This window comes from Bubalus bubalis, chromosome 10, assembly GCF_019923935.1.
Source record: "Bubalus bubalis isolate 160015118507 breed Murrah chromosome 10, NDDB_SH_1, whole genome shotgun sequence".
Lineage (NCBI taxonomy): Eukaryota > Metazoa > Chordata > Mammalia > Artiodactyla > Bovidae > Bubalus > Bubalus bubalis.
This window is the reverse complement of record NC_059166.1, coordinates 20,168,385-20,186,095: the sequence shown is the minus strand read 5'-3', so window position 1 is coordinate 20,186,095 and position 17,711 is coordinate 20,168,385. Positions and strand designations below refer to the sequence as shown.

At 38.6% G+C, this 17,711-nt stretch overlaps 1 protein-coding gene across 2 annotated transcripts in view; it reads left to right on the top strand.

Annotated features, from left to right (window-relative positions):
• ADGB (androglobin) overlaps positions 1-17,711 on the top strand; it is a 187,019-nt gene that overhangs the window by 13,879 nt on the left and 155,429 nt on the right. For both annotated transcript variants that reach the window (XM_025294426.3, XR_003111870.3), the window contains exon 2: positions 12,590-12,746. In XM_025294426.3, the coding sequence (XP_025150211.3) occupies positions 12,590-12,746 (157 nt within the window). The remainder of the gene's footprint in view (positions 1-12,589; positions 12,747-17,711) is intronic.

Here is a 17,711-nt window from a genome sequence, read left to right as displayed (position 1 = left end):
TGAAAGAATGCAACTTCCAGATATTATGGAGATTAGCTCAAAAAAAGACATTCATAATTATATTGTGCTCACCTTTGAGTTGTATTGCAATTTCAGTCTTCCTTAAACTTCCTGTCTTATACAGTGGTCTGTTATGAGTAAATGCTAAATAATATGTCTCTAAAAATAAAGCATTTTCTTGGTATAGTGGGCCAAGTCGCCAAAAACTACAAACTAAGGTTCAAGTACCTCAACAAAATCCTTAATGGAGGCAGCCTGCTTACCTTGTGTTTCCCTCCCACCCGATTTCCCGTCGGCTTGTGCTACATGCTCATGCAGATACTCAAGAGTTCGTAATTCTCTAAACCCACGCTGCCATTTCTTGCCTCTGTCTTGTGCGCTGTTTTCCTTTCACAGTGATGTCCTTTCTCCTTTTTCAATCTGGAAAATTTGTAGTTATCTTTCAAGACAGTTTAGATGGTATTTATTGCAGGAAGTTTCTCCTAATTGCCTCATACTGGGCACATTCTTTACCACCTGTGAATACTTCCATCTATGCACATACCACATTATTCTGAAATTCTGTTTACCTGCTTGCCTTACAAAATAAACTCAAGAACATAGATATATATTTACATGTCTGTAACCCCATCATTTAGTGCTTGTCATACAGCAGGTGTTCAATAAATGTGAGTTAAAAATAAACGAACTGTTGGCCGAGATTACTTTCTCATCCTCAAATAGTGTTTTTTCTAAAATGTTTTTGTCTCCAGTCATATTTGTTCATTTGATCTTAGCTTTTAAAATTCTGTATTCTCTATTTCCCTTCTGCCCAAAGCATAGTGAGTTTTTCCCTAATGTCAGATCTACTCCTTCTGTTCTCTTCTTAGTTTGGAAGTTTTATATATTATTTCTTGAAATATCCCTTGCAATAGGCTGAATGTCTGTGCACCCCCAAATTCATCTGTTGAAACCCTTATCCCAGTGTGATGGTATTTGGAGGTGAGGCTTTGGGAAGTAACAAGGTCATAAGTGTGAAGCCCTCATTCTTGGGATTAGTGCCCTTATAAGAAGAGGCCAGAGAGTTATCTATCTCTTTGCTCCATATGAGGACACAATGAAAAGTCAGTCATCTGTAAAACACAAGAAGGCTCTCATCAAAACCTGACCATGCTGGCACCTAGATGTCAGACTTCTAGACTCCAGAACTGTGAAAAATATATTTCTATAGTTTATAAACCACTAATTCTATGATATGATGTTCAGATCAGATCAGTCACTCAGTCGTGTCCGACTCTTTGCGACCCCATGAATTGCAGCACACCAGGCTTCCCTGTCCATTACCAGCTCCCAGAGTTCAGCCAGTCTCACCTCCATCGAGTCAGTGATGCCATCCAGCCATCTCATCCTCTGTCGAACCCTTCTCCTCCTTCCCCCAATCCCTCCCAGCATCAGAGTCTTTTCCAATGAGTCAACTCTTCGCATCAGGTGGCCAAAGTACTGGAGTTTCAGCTTTAGCATCATTCCTTCCAAAGAAATCCCAGGGCTGATCTCCTTCAGAATGGACTGGTTGGATCTCCTTGCAGTCCAAGGGCCTCTCAAGAGTCTTCTCCAACACCACAGTTCAAAAGCATCAATTCTTCAGCACTCAGCCTTCTTCACAGTCTAACTTTCACATCCATACATGACCACAGGAAAAACCATAGCCTTGACTAGACGGAACTTTGTTGGCAAAGTAATGTCTCTGCTTTTGAATATGCTATCTATGTTGGTCATAACTTTCCTTCCAAGGAGTAAGCGTCTTTTAATTTCATGGCTGCAGTCACCATCTGCAGTGATTTTGGAGCCCCCCAAAAATAAAGTCTGACACTGTTTCCACTGTTTCCCCATCTATTTCCCATGAAGTGATGGGACCGGATGCCATGATCTTAGTTTTCTGAATGTTGAGCTTTAAGCCAACTTTTTCACTCTCCACTTTGACTTTCATCAAGAGGCTTTTTAGTTCCTGTTCACTTTCTGCCATAAGGGTGGTTTCTTCTGCATATCTGAGGTTATTGATATTTCTTCCAGCAATCTTGATTCCAGCCTGTGTTTCTTCCAGTCCAGCATTTCTCACGATGTAATCTGCATATAAGTTAAATAAACAGGGTGACAATATACAGTCTTGACGTACTCCTTTTCCTATTTGGAACCAGTCTGTTGTTCCATGTCCAGTTCTAACTGTTGCTTCCTGACCTGCATACAGGTTTCTCAAGAGGCAGGTCAGGTGGTCTGGTAGTCCCATCTCTTTCAGAATTTTCCACAGTTTATTGTGATCCACACAGTCAAAGGATTTGGCATAGTCAATAAAGCAGAAATAGATGTTTTTCTGGAACTCTCTTGCTTTTTCCATGATCCAGCAGATGTTGGCAATTTGATCTCTGGTTCCTCTGCCTTTTCTAAAACTGGCTTGAACATCAGGAAGTTCACAGTTCACATATTGCTGAAGCCTGGCTTGGAGAATTTTGAGCATTACCTTACTACCGTGTGAGATGAGTTGAACTGTGCGGTAGTTTGAGCATTCTTTGGCATTGTCTTTCTTTGGGATTGGAATGAAAACTGACCTTTTCCAGTCCTGTGGCCACTGCTGAGTTTTCCAAATTTGCTGGCATATTGAGTGCAGCACTTTCACAGCATCATCTTTTAGGATTTGGAATACCTCAACTGGAATTCCATCACCTCCACTAGCTTTGTTCGTAGTGATGCCTCCTAAGGCCCACTTGACTTCACATTCCAGAATGTCTGGCTCTACGTGAGTGATCACACCATCGTGATTATCTGGGTCGTGAAGATCTTTTTTGTACAGTTCTTCTGTGTATTCTTGCCACCTCTTCTTAATATCTTCTGCTTCTGTTAGGTCCATACCATTTCTGTCCTTTATCAAGCCCATCTTTGCATGAAATGTTCCTTTGGTATCTCTGATTTTCTTGAAGAGATCTCTAGTCTTTCCCATTCTGTTGTTTTCCTCTATTTCTTTGCATTGATCGCTGAGGAAGGCTTTCTTATCTCTTCTTGCTATTCTTTGGAACTCTGCATTCAGATGCTTATATCTTTCCTTTTCTCCTTTGCTTTTTGCTTCTCTTCTTTTCACAGCTATTTGTAAGGCTTCCCCAGACAGCCATTTTGCCTTTTTGCATTTCTTTTCCATGAGGATGGTCTTGATCCCTGTCTCCTGTACAATGTCACGAACCTCATTCCATAGCTCATCAGGCACTCTATCTATCAGATCTAGGCCCTTAAATCTATTTCTCACTTCCACTGTATAATCATAAGGGATTTGATTTAGGTCATACCTGAATAGTCCAGTGCTTTTCCCTACTTTCTTCAATTTAAGTCTGAATTTGGCAATAAGGAGTTCATGGTCTGAGCCACAGTCAGCTCCTGGTCTTGTTTTTGCTGACTGTATAGAGCTTCTCCATCTTTGGCTGCAAAGAATATAATCAATCTGATTTCAGTGTTGACCATCTGGTGATGTCCATGTATAGAGTCTTCTCTTGTGTTGTTGGAAGAGGGTGCTTGTTATGACCAGTGCAGTTTCTTGGCAAAACTCTATTAGTCTTTGCCCTGTTTCATTCCGTATTCCAAGGTCAAATTTGCCTGTTAACCCAGGTGTTTCTTGACTTCCTACTTTTGCATTCCAGTCCCCTATAATGAAAAGGACATCTTTTTTGGGTGTTAGTTCTAAAAGGTCTTGTAGGTCTTCATATAACTGTTCAACTTCAGCTTCTTCAGCGTTACTGGTTGGGGCATAGACTTGGATTACTGTGATGTTGAATGGTTTGCCTTGGAAATGAACAGAGATCATTCTGTCATTTTTGAGATTGCATCCAAGTACTGCTTTTCGGACTCTTTTGTTGACCATGATGGCTACTCCATTTCTTCTTAGGGATTCCTGCTCACATTAGTAGATACAATGGTCATCTGAGTTAAATTCACCCATTCCAGTCCATTTCAGTTTGCTGATTCCTAGAATGTCGACATTCACTCTTGCCATCTCTTGTTTGACCACTTCCAATTTGCCTTGATTCATGGACCTGACATTCCAGGTTCCTATGCAATATTGTTCTTTACAGCATCAGACCTTGCTTCTATCACCAGTCACATCCACAGCTGGGTATTCTTTTTGCTTTGGCTCCATCCCTTCATTCTTTCTGGAGTTATTTCTCCACTGATCTCCAGTAGCATATTGGGCACCTACTGACCTTGGGAGTTTCTCTTTCAGTATCCTATCATTTTGCCTTTTCATACTGTTCTGACAGAATGTGGTCCACTGGGGAAGGGGATGGCAAACCACTTCAGTATTCTTGCCTTGAGAACCCCATGAACAGTATGAAAAGGCAAATGGTATGATGTTATAGCAGCCCAAATTGACTAAGACATTACTCAATTTGCTGTTTGTTTTTTTTTAATTTTATTTTATTTTTAAACTTTACATAGCTGTTTTTTTTTGTTTGTTTTTTTTTTCCCCCACACTGCATGGCATGTAGGATTTTAATTCCCCTACCAGGGAAAGGCAGAGTCCTAACCACTGGACCTCCGGGAAATCCCAACAATCCTTGATCTTTTAAAATACACTCATTTTTAAGTATTTTCCTACAAAGTCCACAGTTAGTATTATTCCTAAAGAAAATTCAGGCACACTGGTTGTCTGTCAGAATTCCCTCCCTTTCCCATCTCTTTTATTTTGGATACTTTCAAAAGCATGAAGTTGTTACTATCATTATTTGTTTATAAGAAATAACTTACTAAAATTTTAGCAAAATGTTACAGTGATTCATTTATTTACCATTGCAAACTTGTATTCCATACTTTAGTTCTAGATTCATGTCTACTTTCCTGAAGATAAATCCTTCATTATTTTTTTTTGAGGTGGGGGGCAAGAATCTGTTATGGTAAATTCACATTTTAAAAATGTTTTTATCTAATTTAAAATAAATGTTTCTCTCTCGCTTTTGACTAAGAGCTTAACTGGGTCTTAATTCCAAGGTTGACAGTTATTTTACCTCAGCTTAGAAGACATCACTTCACTGCTTTATATTGTCTACTATTTGCTGTCAATTTGATTGTACTTTATTTTCAGGTAACTGCTCAATTCTTCAGATTCTCATTTTCAGCATTGGCCTATAATTTCCAGCTGATAAACCTAGATTTAGAAGTCCATCTCCTGACTTCTCTCTTGTGCTTTGTTATTGGTTGATGTGTTTTTTCCAATCTGAAGACATGTCTTTCTCAATTCTGAGCATTTTTCAGCAGTAATATCATAAAATATTTCTCCTAAACACCCTCCCTCACCCCCCATCATTTTAACCATTTCATCCTTCTGAGAATGATCTATTTGTCATTTCACATTTTCTGTTTATCTATCTATGCAAGAACTAGATTTGTTTTCAAATTTACCTTCTAAATCATTAGTCCTCTTCAGCTTTATTTAGTCTACTCTTTCAATATCTGAAGTTTTCATTACTAAAATTTTCCAATGTCTATTTTTTATATTGGTCTTATTTTTTGCTTGCTTGTTTAGTATCTTCTTGCTCTCATTGTAAAGGAGAAACATTTCTTCCTTTATCTCTTTGGTAACTCTAAATATATTCATTTTAAATATCTTTTAAATCTGTTATAGTATTTATCTTTCCTTGAGTGTGATTTCCTGACTGTCCTTTGAGTTTTAAATTTCCTTCTTTCTTCTTTTTTTCTTTTTTTTGCTTTGTAATGTTCATATTTTGTAGATATTTTAAGCTCATGCATACTATTTTCTGCCATTAGGTTTGGATGGTTTTTAGGATGAGTCTCTTCCTACCCATTCTGACATTCTACAGGGATGCTCTAGTGAAAAGGACAGGCTAGTTGCTCCATTATTAAACTACTTTCCATCATGTTTTTACAACACCTTTGCTTCCAGTCAAGTCTTTCCATGGGGAGACGTTTCTCCCGTGCATGAAGTGCTATTCCTAGTACCCCATCCATAGAGGTAGAGAGCCACTCCATCCCCATTTTTTCCCTTTTGGCCAGCCTATTTCCTTGTGGAATCACAGGAAATTGATGTATTGTCTCTTACACCATAAACTGTAGGGGAGTTATTCCAGACTTAGTTCAAAGCTAGGCGATGGCACCCCACTCCAGTACTCTGGCCTGGAAAATCCCATGGATGGAGAAACCTGGTAGGCTGCAGTCCATGGGGTCTCGAAGAGTCGGACACGACTGAGCGACTTCACTTTCACTTTTCACTTTTATGCATTGGAGAAGGCAATGGCAACCCACTCCAGTGTTCTTGCCTGGAGAATCCCAGGGACGCGGGAGCCTGGTGGGCTGCCGTCTATGGGGTCGCACAGAGTCAGACATGACTGAAGTGACTTAGCAGCAGCAACAGCAGGAGCTCATAAATACTCTAGCCACTTGCGCCTGCATGCTCAGTTGCTCAGTTGTGTCTAATTCTTTGTAACCCTATGGGCTGTCGCCCACCAGGTTCCTCTGTCCATGGGATTCTCTAGGCAAGAATACTGGAGTGGGTTGTCATTTCCTCCTCCAGGGGATCTTCCTGACCCAGGGATCGAACCCATGTCTTCTGCATTGGCGGACATGTTCTTTACCCCTGAGTCACCAGGGAAGCCCACTCTAGCCACTTGCTTGTTCAAGAAGCCTATTTCTAGTCTCCTGACATTTGCAGGGTGAATTCAGCTTTTTTTCCAAAATAAACTTTTAAGCTTACTCAATTCCTGTTCCCAGTACCTGCTTGTGGATTACACTATTCCAGCCCCCAAACCACCATTAGAAGTTCTTTCTGTAATTAGACCATTAACTTTTTTAAAAAATTGAGATATGACTGACATATAATATTATATTAGTTTCAGCTATGAACATTACGATTTGATATTTGTATACATTGTGAACGATCACCACAATAAGTCTAGTTAACCTTGTCACAGTACATAGCTGCACATATTTTTCCTTGTGATGTGAATTTTTAAGATCTACTGTGTTAGTAACTTTCAAAGCTACAGCAGTGTATTATTAACTACAGTCACCATGTAAATCCTTACATGGTTGTGACATTTACTTTTTTTAGAAAGTTTGGACGTTTTGATCATTTACATCCATTTTGCCCATCCCTCACGCTCTGCCTCTGGCAACCAGCCACTCACATTTTTAATAACTTTCAATCGTGATCAGTTCATTTTACTAATGAAATATATAATTATTTTAACACCTTTGTGTGTGTTGCCCACTTTATATATCATTTTCATGACAGATGTCTGACTTGGCTTTCTGTTGTAAATTTGCTTCTTTTGTGTTGGCTCTCTTTTCCCCAGGAGAACCTTTACATTTTGTATTTCTGCTCTGGAAACCAGTCCCTTGCCTGACTTTCTAGAATTTTCTTCCCTCTAAACATTGGTTTCCTTTGGAATATCATTTGGCATTTGGAATATATATAGGGTCCCAAAGAGTCAGACACGACTGAGTGTCTGAGCATGTTTTATATTATAAACAATCCTTGTTGACTTTTACTAATTTATTTTTTAAAACAATAAATTTCCACAGATATGTTTTGTTTATAAATTGCTAACCTCTCCTAAAAGGGTCAGGATGGTTCACTTATCTCAATAGCATATTTAGATTAACTGTGTAGAAGAAAGCATTTAGTCATATAACTAGAGAAAATAATTACCTTCAAAATCTTTTATACAACTTGTAATTCTAGTGAATTAAATCATATACTGCTGCTAAGTTGCTTCAGTCGTGCCCAACTCTGCGACCCCAGAGACGCCAGCCTACCAGGCTCCCCTGTCCCTGGGATTCTCCAGGCAAGAACACTGGAGTGGGTTGCCATTGCCTTTTCCAATGCATGAAAGTGAAAAGTGAAAGTGAAGTCGCTCAGTCGTGTCCGACTCCTAGCGACCCCATGGACTGCAGCCCACCAGGCTCCTCCGTCCATGGGATTTTCCAGGCAAGAGTACTGGAGTGGGGTGCCATTGCCTTCTCCGAATCATATACTAGTATTGGGTATATTGTTATATGAATAGAGTAACCCTGCATATACCCCTGATTTTTTCAGGGGCAGGTTTGATTTCTTTGCATGTTTCAATTGTTTTTAATTTATTTCCCAAAAGTATCAGTTCCTAAATCTTCAAAAGTCCTGGGTTACTTCTGTGTTTAAGGATTATCTTATTCTCAGAAATGATGAAATCAGGAATAATGGGCTTTGAATATTTTAAAGGATCCCAACTATGCTAGAGCAGTAGGTACATTCTGGCAATGATATTCAAAGGCGCACTGTGCTGAAAGTTTCAAAAGCAACAATTGTATGCGATCATTCAAAGCCTATGGTATATTTGACATTGGGCTGTATTTGACCACTGCTTGTACTGTGTGTTTAGCACAATAGGGGAGCTGCTGAGCTGGTATAAAATATCTCTAATGAGATTCTTTCTAAGTGATCTTTAATATAGATGGAAATAAATTTGACATGTTACAAGGAAAGTAGGCCAATTAGTGACAAGGCTTAACCGCTTATGGGAGGGAGCCAGTATATATTTACTTACACTTGACAGAATGGAAAGGAAAGCAAAATGTAGTCTCAATAGAACAGTTATTTTTTTAATTAAATCTTCCTTTTACAAAATGAGTTTTTAGGGTTTTTGAATTTCTTAAATGAGGTAATTTTAATGGATAAAAAATTGCTAATTTCTTTATATCTGTAAGGTTGTACCAACATTGAGTAAAACAGGTACTATAATGCACTAATTTATACCTTGATTTTTAAAAATTAATATTGTGAAAAATTGCCCCTTTTCCCTGATAACTATCATAGTCATCCTTTTCATATTTTCTTACATGCTACCTAGAACCACCCCTTTACAATGTATGTATTATCAGACTTTCTTGTCCAGCAAGATGGTGGATTCCAATTTATAAAAATAATAATACCTAGAAACACATACATAAAGAAATACAAATGTTCAGGATCCAGAAATAAGAAGGGAACTGAAAGTCAGAATGATGGCTGGATTGCCAGGGAAGGCTTATCAGTTTATGAAAGTGGAACCTTTTGTTTAAAAAGATATAAGGTAAGATCTTGATCCCCAGAGGAAAGGAAACACTCCCACCTTAGATAAAGGCATGGCTTCCCAGTTTAATTCTCTATAAGAAGGTGAATGAGAAAATCCACCCAAGCACAGAGAGACTGATATAGAGAACTAGTGCTGATTGCTAACTTTAACTAACATAAAGAGTGGGTTCATCTGCATCATCCCAAATTGCAGATAGTGACTGCAGCCATGACATTAAAAGATGCTTGCTCTTTGGAAGAAACGCTATGACAAAACTAGGTAGTTTATTAAAAAGCAGAAACAACACTTTGCTGACAAAGGTCTGTCTAGTCAAAACTATGGTTTTTCCAGTAGTCATGTACAGGTGTGACAGTTGGACCTTAAAGAAGGATGAATGCCAAGGAATTGATGCTTTCAGATTGCTGGGCTGGAGAAGACTCTTGAGAGTTCCTTGGACTGCTAGGCGATCAAACCAGTCAATCCTAAAAGAAATCAGTCCTGAATACTCATTGGAAGGACTGATGCTGACGCTAAAGCTCCAATACTCTGGTCACCTTATGTGAAGAGCCAATTCACTGGAAAAAACCCTGATGCTGGGAAAGATTGAGGGCAAGATGAGAAGTGGGCAACAGAGTATGAGATGGTTGGATGGTATCATCAACTCAATGGACATGAGGCTGAGAAAACTCCAGAAGACAGTGAGGACAGGGAAGCCTGGTGTGCTGCAGTCCGTGGAAGTTCTGAGTTGGATATGATTTAGCAACTGAACAACAACCACACGCACTCACTGCTTTTCTCAGTTTTCTGTTTGTTTGTATTTTTTTTCTTCTCTTTGTACATGGAGTACTAGGGCAGGTACACAGCTGCGGTAACTGATAGAATATTGGAATGTTTTTATATTGATTGGTGAGTAGCCTTAACAATAACCTCACCCATAGCCCTGATCCCCAGACTTCTCTGATTCTTGCCCTGGGTCCCTGTCCCACCTGTGGGCTTTATGTCCCCCACTCTAGTACTTAAAGAATAAATGTCTGTCGGAGCTGCTGGCTTTGAAGACCCTGATCCAGCATTGCAGAGATGATCTGTTTAGATCAGTTAATGCTCATTTCCTTCCCAATTGTTAGGCATTTTGAATAGCATCCCTGAGAGTGACTCTTTTTTGTGTATGATTTGGTAATTTCACCAAGTTTTAAAATGTTAGATATCATTTAAATGCTAATGATTCTCAAATTTTCACTTTTACTTTCTTTCACCCAAACTTCAGAATGCTAATCTACCTACCTATTCAGCATCTCCATGGATGTATGATAAACATCTACAATGCAACTCATTCAAAAGTGAAATATTGCTTGATTTCCTACCCCAGTTTTGTCCCATCCCATCGTCTTTTGTCTTTCAGGAAATATCAATTCAGTCAGCTTGCTCTACCTTTAAAATACACACTAGGGACTATTTCTTGCCTCCTTTACTGTTACCAACCTGGTCCAAACCACGACCAGCTCTTACCTGTTAGAGTGCCTTCCAAGTTGTCTCTTTCATCTCCTTTAGTCTTTTCTGAACATAGCTACAAGAGTGATTAGAAAATTTCAGTCACGTCATGTCATACCCCTGTTCAAAGCCCTCCTTTGGTTTCCTGCCTCACTCAGACTAAAAACCCTTGTACTTCCCTTTGCTTGGATCCCCATTATTATCTTTGCCCCACCTGTTACCTCTCAGAAACCTTCTCTTTCTAAACCCCTCTTTGGTCACACTGATTTCATTATTCTTAAAATAAACTGAGATGCTTTTTGCATCCAGAATACTCTTCCTTGTTTGTGGAACATTCTTCCCATAGGTATCCACATAGCTTGATCCTTTATTTTCTTTCACTATTTACTTAAACATTATAAAATAGAGACTTTACATAACCACCATATTAAAAATTGTGCAAGTTAACTCTTCAGGTCCCCTTTCCTATTTTATAATTCTTTTTAGTGTTTTTCACTTTATACTAATACTATTTATTTTACTCAGTTTACACTGTTTATTATGTGTCTCCACTGCTAGAGCCTGAACTCAATAAGAGTAGAGATTGAAGTCTGGTTTGTTCACTACTTATCCCAGGGTCCAGAGCAGGGTTCCAGCCTCACAAGTAGCTAAAACTCAAATAGTTAAAGAGATGCCTTTTTTAGATTTTACAATTCATTAAAATGTAGAAAAAGCAAAACCAGAGGTTTAGAGATAGGAAAACTCCAGTATACTAATGGTGAGAGTATAAGTCCAACTTTCCTGTAGAAAATTAGTCAAAATATACATCACAAATTTTCAACATGCAAGTATTTTGATGCAGTAAGTTTCCTTATTAAAATTTGTCCTAACGAAATGATAATGTGTGCAAAGATTTGGCAAAAGGGCAGCCATCACAGTCTCGCTTATAATTGGGAATAATTTAAAAATTAAAAGCTTCAAATTTCCAAATATAGAAAGTTAGTTAAATGAAAGACAATATATCATACAACGGAATATTATGCAATCATTAAATTAGTATATAGAGATGTAAACACTTATTTGCATGGAAACTATCAACAGTGTACTGATAAGTGGAAAAAAGCAATCTATAAAAGAGAACATTGATGAATAATGTCATTTTTTAAAGAAAGATGTATATCCTTGTACATTAATCTGAGGGGATGAATAATTTTTAATGATGTGGTTTCTAGAATGATGTGAGTATGCCTTTCTTATTTATCTGATTTGTATTTCTAAATTTTCTTTTAAAATGATGACCATAGTGGACTTTTTATATTGGGAAAAACCCAAATTGTAATTGTACTCTTCTTCAGAAAGCTATTACTATAGCTAACGTATTACTATTATACAAGTAAAGGATTTTTGGGGGGGATGAATTATATATAAAAATTCCCCTTGATATACTTCCCTGATGGCTCAGTCAATAAAGAATCTGCCTGCCAATGCAGGAGATCTGTGTTCAGTCCCTGGGTTGGGATGCTTACCTGGAGAAGGAAATGGCAACTCACTCCAGGATTCTTGCCTAGGAAATCCCATGGACAGAGGAGCCTGGTGGGCTATAGTCTATGGGGTTGCAAGAGTCAGACATGACTTAGCAACTAAACCACCACCATTCCCCTTCATTGTTATTCCCCTTCTATGTTGATAATAAATGTCCTGCCTCAGAACGTAAGGACTTGTTCAGTTGCTAAGTCGTATCTGACTCTGCAACCCCATGGACTGCAGCACACCAGGCTCCCCTGTCCTTCTCTGTCTCCTGGAGTTTGCTCAAATTCATGTCCATTGAGTCAGTGATGCTATACAGGAGCTAATGCTCAAAATTTGCTTACGGAATAATCTCTTTGTGGTATTTCAGTCTTTAAAACCTTAACATGTAGAAGCTGTCTATCTACAGGCATGACCATTAAAAAGTATGTTTAATGTGTTTGCTAATAAGATAATTAAATTTATTTCATGAAATTATCTAGTATTTTACCTCAGAGATTTGAATTCAAACCCCCTCCCCTCTCTGTCTCTAGTCAGTACGCTTTTGGAAGTAACGTACAACCATCTGAGCAGAAGAAGGGGAAATTTCCAATCTGGCCAGAATGGAGCGAAGCAGACATAAATGCCGAGAAGTGGGATGCAGGCAAAGGTGCAAAAGAAAAGGACAAGTTGGGGAAGAGCCCTGTACTTGTAAGTAGGCTTGAATGTGGCTAGACTTCAGTTTGGTTTTTGATCGTAAGTGGAATAGGATTTGTTAACGTGTGCGTGTGCTCACTCTTCTCCACAGCCTCCAGTGAAAAGAGAAATTTTGTCTTTGTCCACCATGACTCCACTCATCCTACCTTGTCTCTCCAGGTCTTTAGTCCTGAGCTTTGGTGAATTGCATTTAAGTAAATGGGAGGAGAGAAATGACCAAAAATTCATAAGAATGAAAGAAATAGAATAAGCTAGCTAGTAGATTTCAAGAGACTTGGGAACCAGGTATTTAGAGATGTTGGTTTAGGAAATGAGAAGCCCTCACAAAATTGTGAGCTGTTATTTAGAGATTATAGGGAAGATAAATTTTTAAGAGATGCTACAAGGTAAAAATTGAATCCCTCTTATATCTGTACCCCAAGATATTTTGGTTAAAATCTCTGTCACTCTTCATTTACCTGTGACTTTTTATAAAAGATTTTTTTTAATATGGATCATTTTTAAAGTCTTTATTGATTTTGTTTCAATATTGCTTCTGTTTTATTTTTTGCTTTTTTTGACCACGAGACGTGGGATCTTAGCTCCCCAACCAGGGATCAAACCTGTACCCCGTGCATTAGAAGGCAGTGTCTTAACCCCTGATCACCAGTAAAGTTCCTACCTGTGACTTTCAAACATGGTGCATCCCTGAGATTGGAGCTGAGAATTGAGTTCCTACAGTTCCCAGTTAAATTGCTTACTTAAGAATATTTATTTCCAAAAACCTCTTTGTAGAAAATACTAGTCTGGGTTTCATTTAAAATATGGCCCATTTATTTGATGCAGTAATTCATTCAATAGAAGTACTTTTAGAACACAGCACAATTTTCAAGACACAAAACTGCCGTAATGGCTAGGTTGAACTCTATTGTCTTTATTTGCAAAGAACTCTCAGAAATGGTACTTAATAGCATTTACATTTTGTGCACAAAGTGCAGAATCACAAACTGCATGATTCATATCAGTAATTTGTTTACATAAAAGGCAGTAAATATAATTAATTGCTGACATTGTTAGCATTTGAACAATTTCAAATAACAATATGTGAGACAATGTATTCTTTGTACCATACCTAAAGTAATTATGAAATGTTTAGATGCATGGGACTTTTGAACTCTCTGGTTCAAATGAAAATGGTCATGTTTTACATATTTTAATAGAAATTCAGATCTTATAGGGATTGTTTGGGAATTCTCATCAGCAAATAGATTTTGCAAATTCTCAGTTGAGCAGCTGAGCACTGGAAAAGATTCAGGGATAAGTCATTCTAAATTATAAAGAAGCAATGGGGAAGAGAAGAACAGAGTACCTGAAAACTCTGAAATAGGAAATGAGATACAAAATAATATTTTAAGGACCTTACAATAAAAGCATGCTTTTATCAGATGATTATGAAAAGTTCTCACAAATCTCTGGAAGGTCAGGTATCGAATTCTGGAACTTTTCAATGATATTGAAACAAGGGTAAGTCTATTGGAAGAAAATTTATCGGAAGAAAATCATTGAGACTGGAGTGGTAATAAGTGTGCTGGTCACTTGATGTTCATTTTATTTGGGGGTAACACATAGGACTATTGCTGGATACTGTATGAAACTGCATGCTTTGGGAAGCACTCCCCTCATACTACTGCTGTGAATAGAGGCTGTTCCACTGGAACTTGACATTTCAGAACCTAGCCAATACCACATTCTTCCAATGCAACTTTCAGAAGATAGGAAAGCACAGCTCAAATCCCGGTTGTTATGGCAATGCAAAGAGGTGCCATCCGAGGTAGAACCCTGCTTCCCACCCCCAGTTCTGTTCCAGAAGCTCAGCATTCATGGCTCAGGGAGCAACAATTTCTCCACTGGAGTGAGTCCTGGACACTCCAAGCCTTGTGATTGCATTTCTATAATATGGTGGCACATAAACTCATTCCAATCCTAAAGAAAGACAATGCCAAAGAATGCTCAAACTACCGCATAATGGCACTCATCTCACATGCTAGGAAAGTAGTGCCCAAAATTCTCCAAGCCAGGCTTCAGCAATACATGAACCGTGAATTTCCAGATGTTCAAGCTTGTTTTAGAAAAGGCAGAGGAACCAGAGATCAAATTGCCAACATCCACTGGATCATTGAAAAAGCAAGAGAGTTCCAGAAAGACATCTATTTCTGCTTTATTGGCTATGCCAAAGCCTTTGACTGTGTTGATCACAATAAACTGTGAAAAATTCTTCAAGAGATGGGAATACCAGACCACCTGACCTGCCTCTTGAGAAACCTGTATACAGGTCAGGAAGCCACAGTTAGAACTGGACATGGAACAACAGACTGGTTCCAGATAGGAAAAGGAGTACATCAAGGCTGTATATTGTCACCCTGCTTATTTAACTTTTAAGTAGAGTACATCATGAGAAACACTGGGCTGGATGAAGCACAAGCTAGAATCAAGATTGCCATATGCAGATGACACCACCCTTATGGCAGAAAGTGAAGAACTAAAGAGCCTCTTGATGAAAGTGAAAGAGGAGAGTGAGAAAGTTGGCTTAAAGCTCAACATTCAGAAAACTAGGATCATGGCATCCAGTCCCATCACTTCATGGCAATTATATAGGGAAACTGGAAACAATGGCTGACTTTATTTTGGGGGGATCCAAAATCACTGCAGATGGTGATTGCAGTAATTGCCATGAAATTAAAAGACGGTTAATCCTTGGAAGGAAAGTCATGACCAACCTAGACAGCATATTAGAAAGCAAAGTCATTACTTTGTCAACAAAGGTCTGTCTAGACAAGGCTATGGTTTTTCCAGTAGTCATGTATGGATGTGAGAGTTGGACTATGAAGAAAGCTGAGCACCAAAGAATTGATACTTTTGAACTGTGATGTTGGAGAAGACTCTTGAGAGTCCCTTGAACTGCAAGCAGATCCAACCAGTCCATCCTAAAGGAGATCAGTCCTGGGTGTTGTTTAGAAGGACTGATGTTGAAGCTGAAACTGCAATACTTTGGCCACCTGATGCGAGAGCTGACTCTTTTGAAAAGACCCTGATGCTGGGAAAAATTGAGGGCAGGAGGAGAAGGGGATGACAGAGAATGAGATGGTTGGATGGCATCACCAACTCAGTGGACATGAGTTTGAGTAAACTCTGGGAGTTGGTGATGGACAGGGAGGCCTGGAGTGCTGCAGTTCATGGGGTCTCAAACAGTTGGACATGACTGAGCGACTGAACTGAGCTAAACTCTTACAGGTTTTACCGGAAGAAACTGCCTTTTACATATGACCCTGGCAGTTCTCCTTGGAACGTTACAGAAGGCCACTTCTTGAAATGTGAGGCTGGTGATCAGGAGATTGGTATCAGATGAGCTGACCATTTCCTGTAAGTCCAGAGTTAGGTCTCAGTTCCTCACCTAAGTGATGGCAAAGAAAGGATATGGTGAGTGAAACAAATGAAGAACTATATGATAAAGTACTGTAAGGTAGATGTAAGAAACATACCTAAAGCAACATGACAAGAAAAGAGTACCATTAACAAGAGGAGAGGCTCAAATCCTGGAGAAAAGGGAATCATAATGAGATGAGCCCCACTAATTTCTTCCTCAAAGTCATTTATTAAGTCAAGGTATGGAAAGTAGAGACCAAGAAGAAAGTAGTGGCCTGGAGCTTGTGTCAGTTTTTCTGGGTTGAAGTGAAGTAGGATATTGTCTGAAGCTGCCAAAGCAGACCTTTAACCCAGATCCCAGGGGTAACTATGGAGACATGATCTGAAAATTTTGCATACATTATCTTGAGACATCTATGTACCTCATAAGCTATGAATGTGAAGCGTTTGCTGCAGAGCAAATGAATAAAAAACAGCAGTCTGGAAGTTAAATAACTGAGAAAAAATTTCATAATGATAGCTAGAGATTGGAATTTCATGTACACCAAGTTAGCTTGATAAACACTCCAGACTTTCCGTTAGTGCCCCAGCATGGCTACAGCATTCCATGATGAGTAAGTATGAACAAAAGTACACTAGCCTTGCCAAAGCCTAAGACCCAATGTTGACTAGGTCAAATTTATCTTGCACTCTGTCAGAAGGGAATAAAATCCTCCTCTTGGGAGGAAGACATCACCATTTAGAACCTGTATATATTTTTATATCCAGTATATAGTGTACACTCAAAATTTACCAGACAGGAAGAGAAACAGAACCAAGTGACTAAAAATCAAGAGGAAAAAACAGATAATAGAGACAGATTTAGAAGGAACTCTGAGAATTTTCAGATAGGGCACTTTAAAATTTCTAAGTTAATACTTTTAGGGAATAAAAGCAATGTGAGGGAACCCCAGAAGTCTAGTACTTCTCTTGGAAAAACATCAGTCTATCTTTTAAACTCATTCTTCTATCATTTTGACTAGATGTCGGAGTTGCCTTTGTCTTCATTTGAATTATTCCAGTATTGTTAAATGTGACAATAAACCATATGCTTCAGATACACAGAAATTTATTAGGTTTAACTCTCCGACAATGTCCTCAAATACAACCTATTTCTCAAGACACATGAGTGTTAAGGTAAACATATAATGAAAATCAAAACAGTATTTATTTGATCCGTCCCCATTAACTGAGGGGAAGTTTACTCTCTGCCTCCACCACAGATATATTATGTTGCTGCAGCATCTTGTTTGTACTCCTAGAAATTTTCATATCTTTATTTTTCATAAAAATCTCAATAAATCTTTATTTCTCATAAAGATCTCCCATCACCTACCACCTCATGAGTCATGAGAATTTTCACATAGCAGTTACTTGAAGTGTCTCTAACTTACTAGACTTCTTGCATTTGGGCACCATTCTTTCTCCAGAATTCACCAATTGATCCATTGTTGGGTGTCAAAAACTAATGAATTAATTGCCTTTTGTGCATTTGTTCCAGAAAAATGGAAACTTACA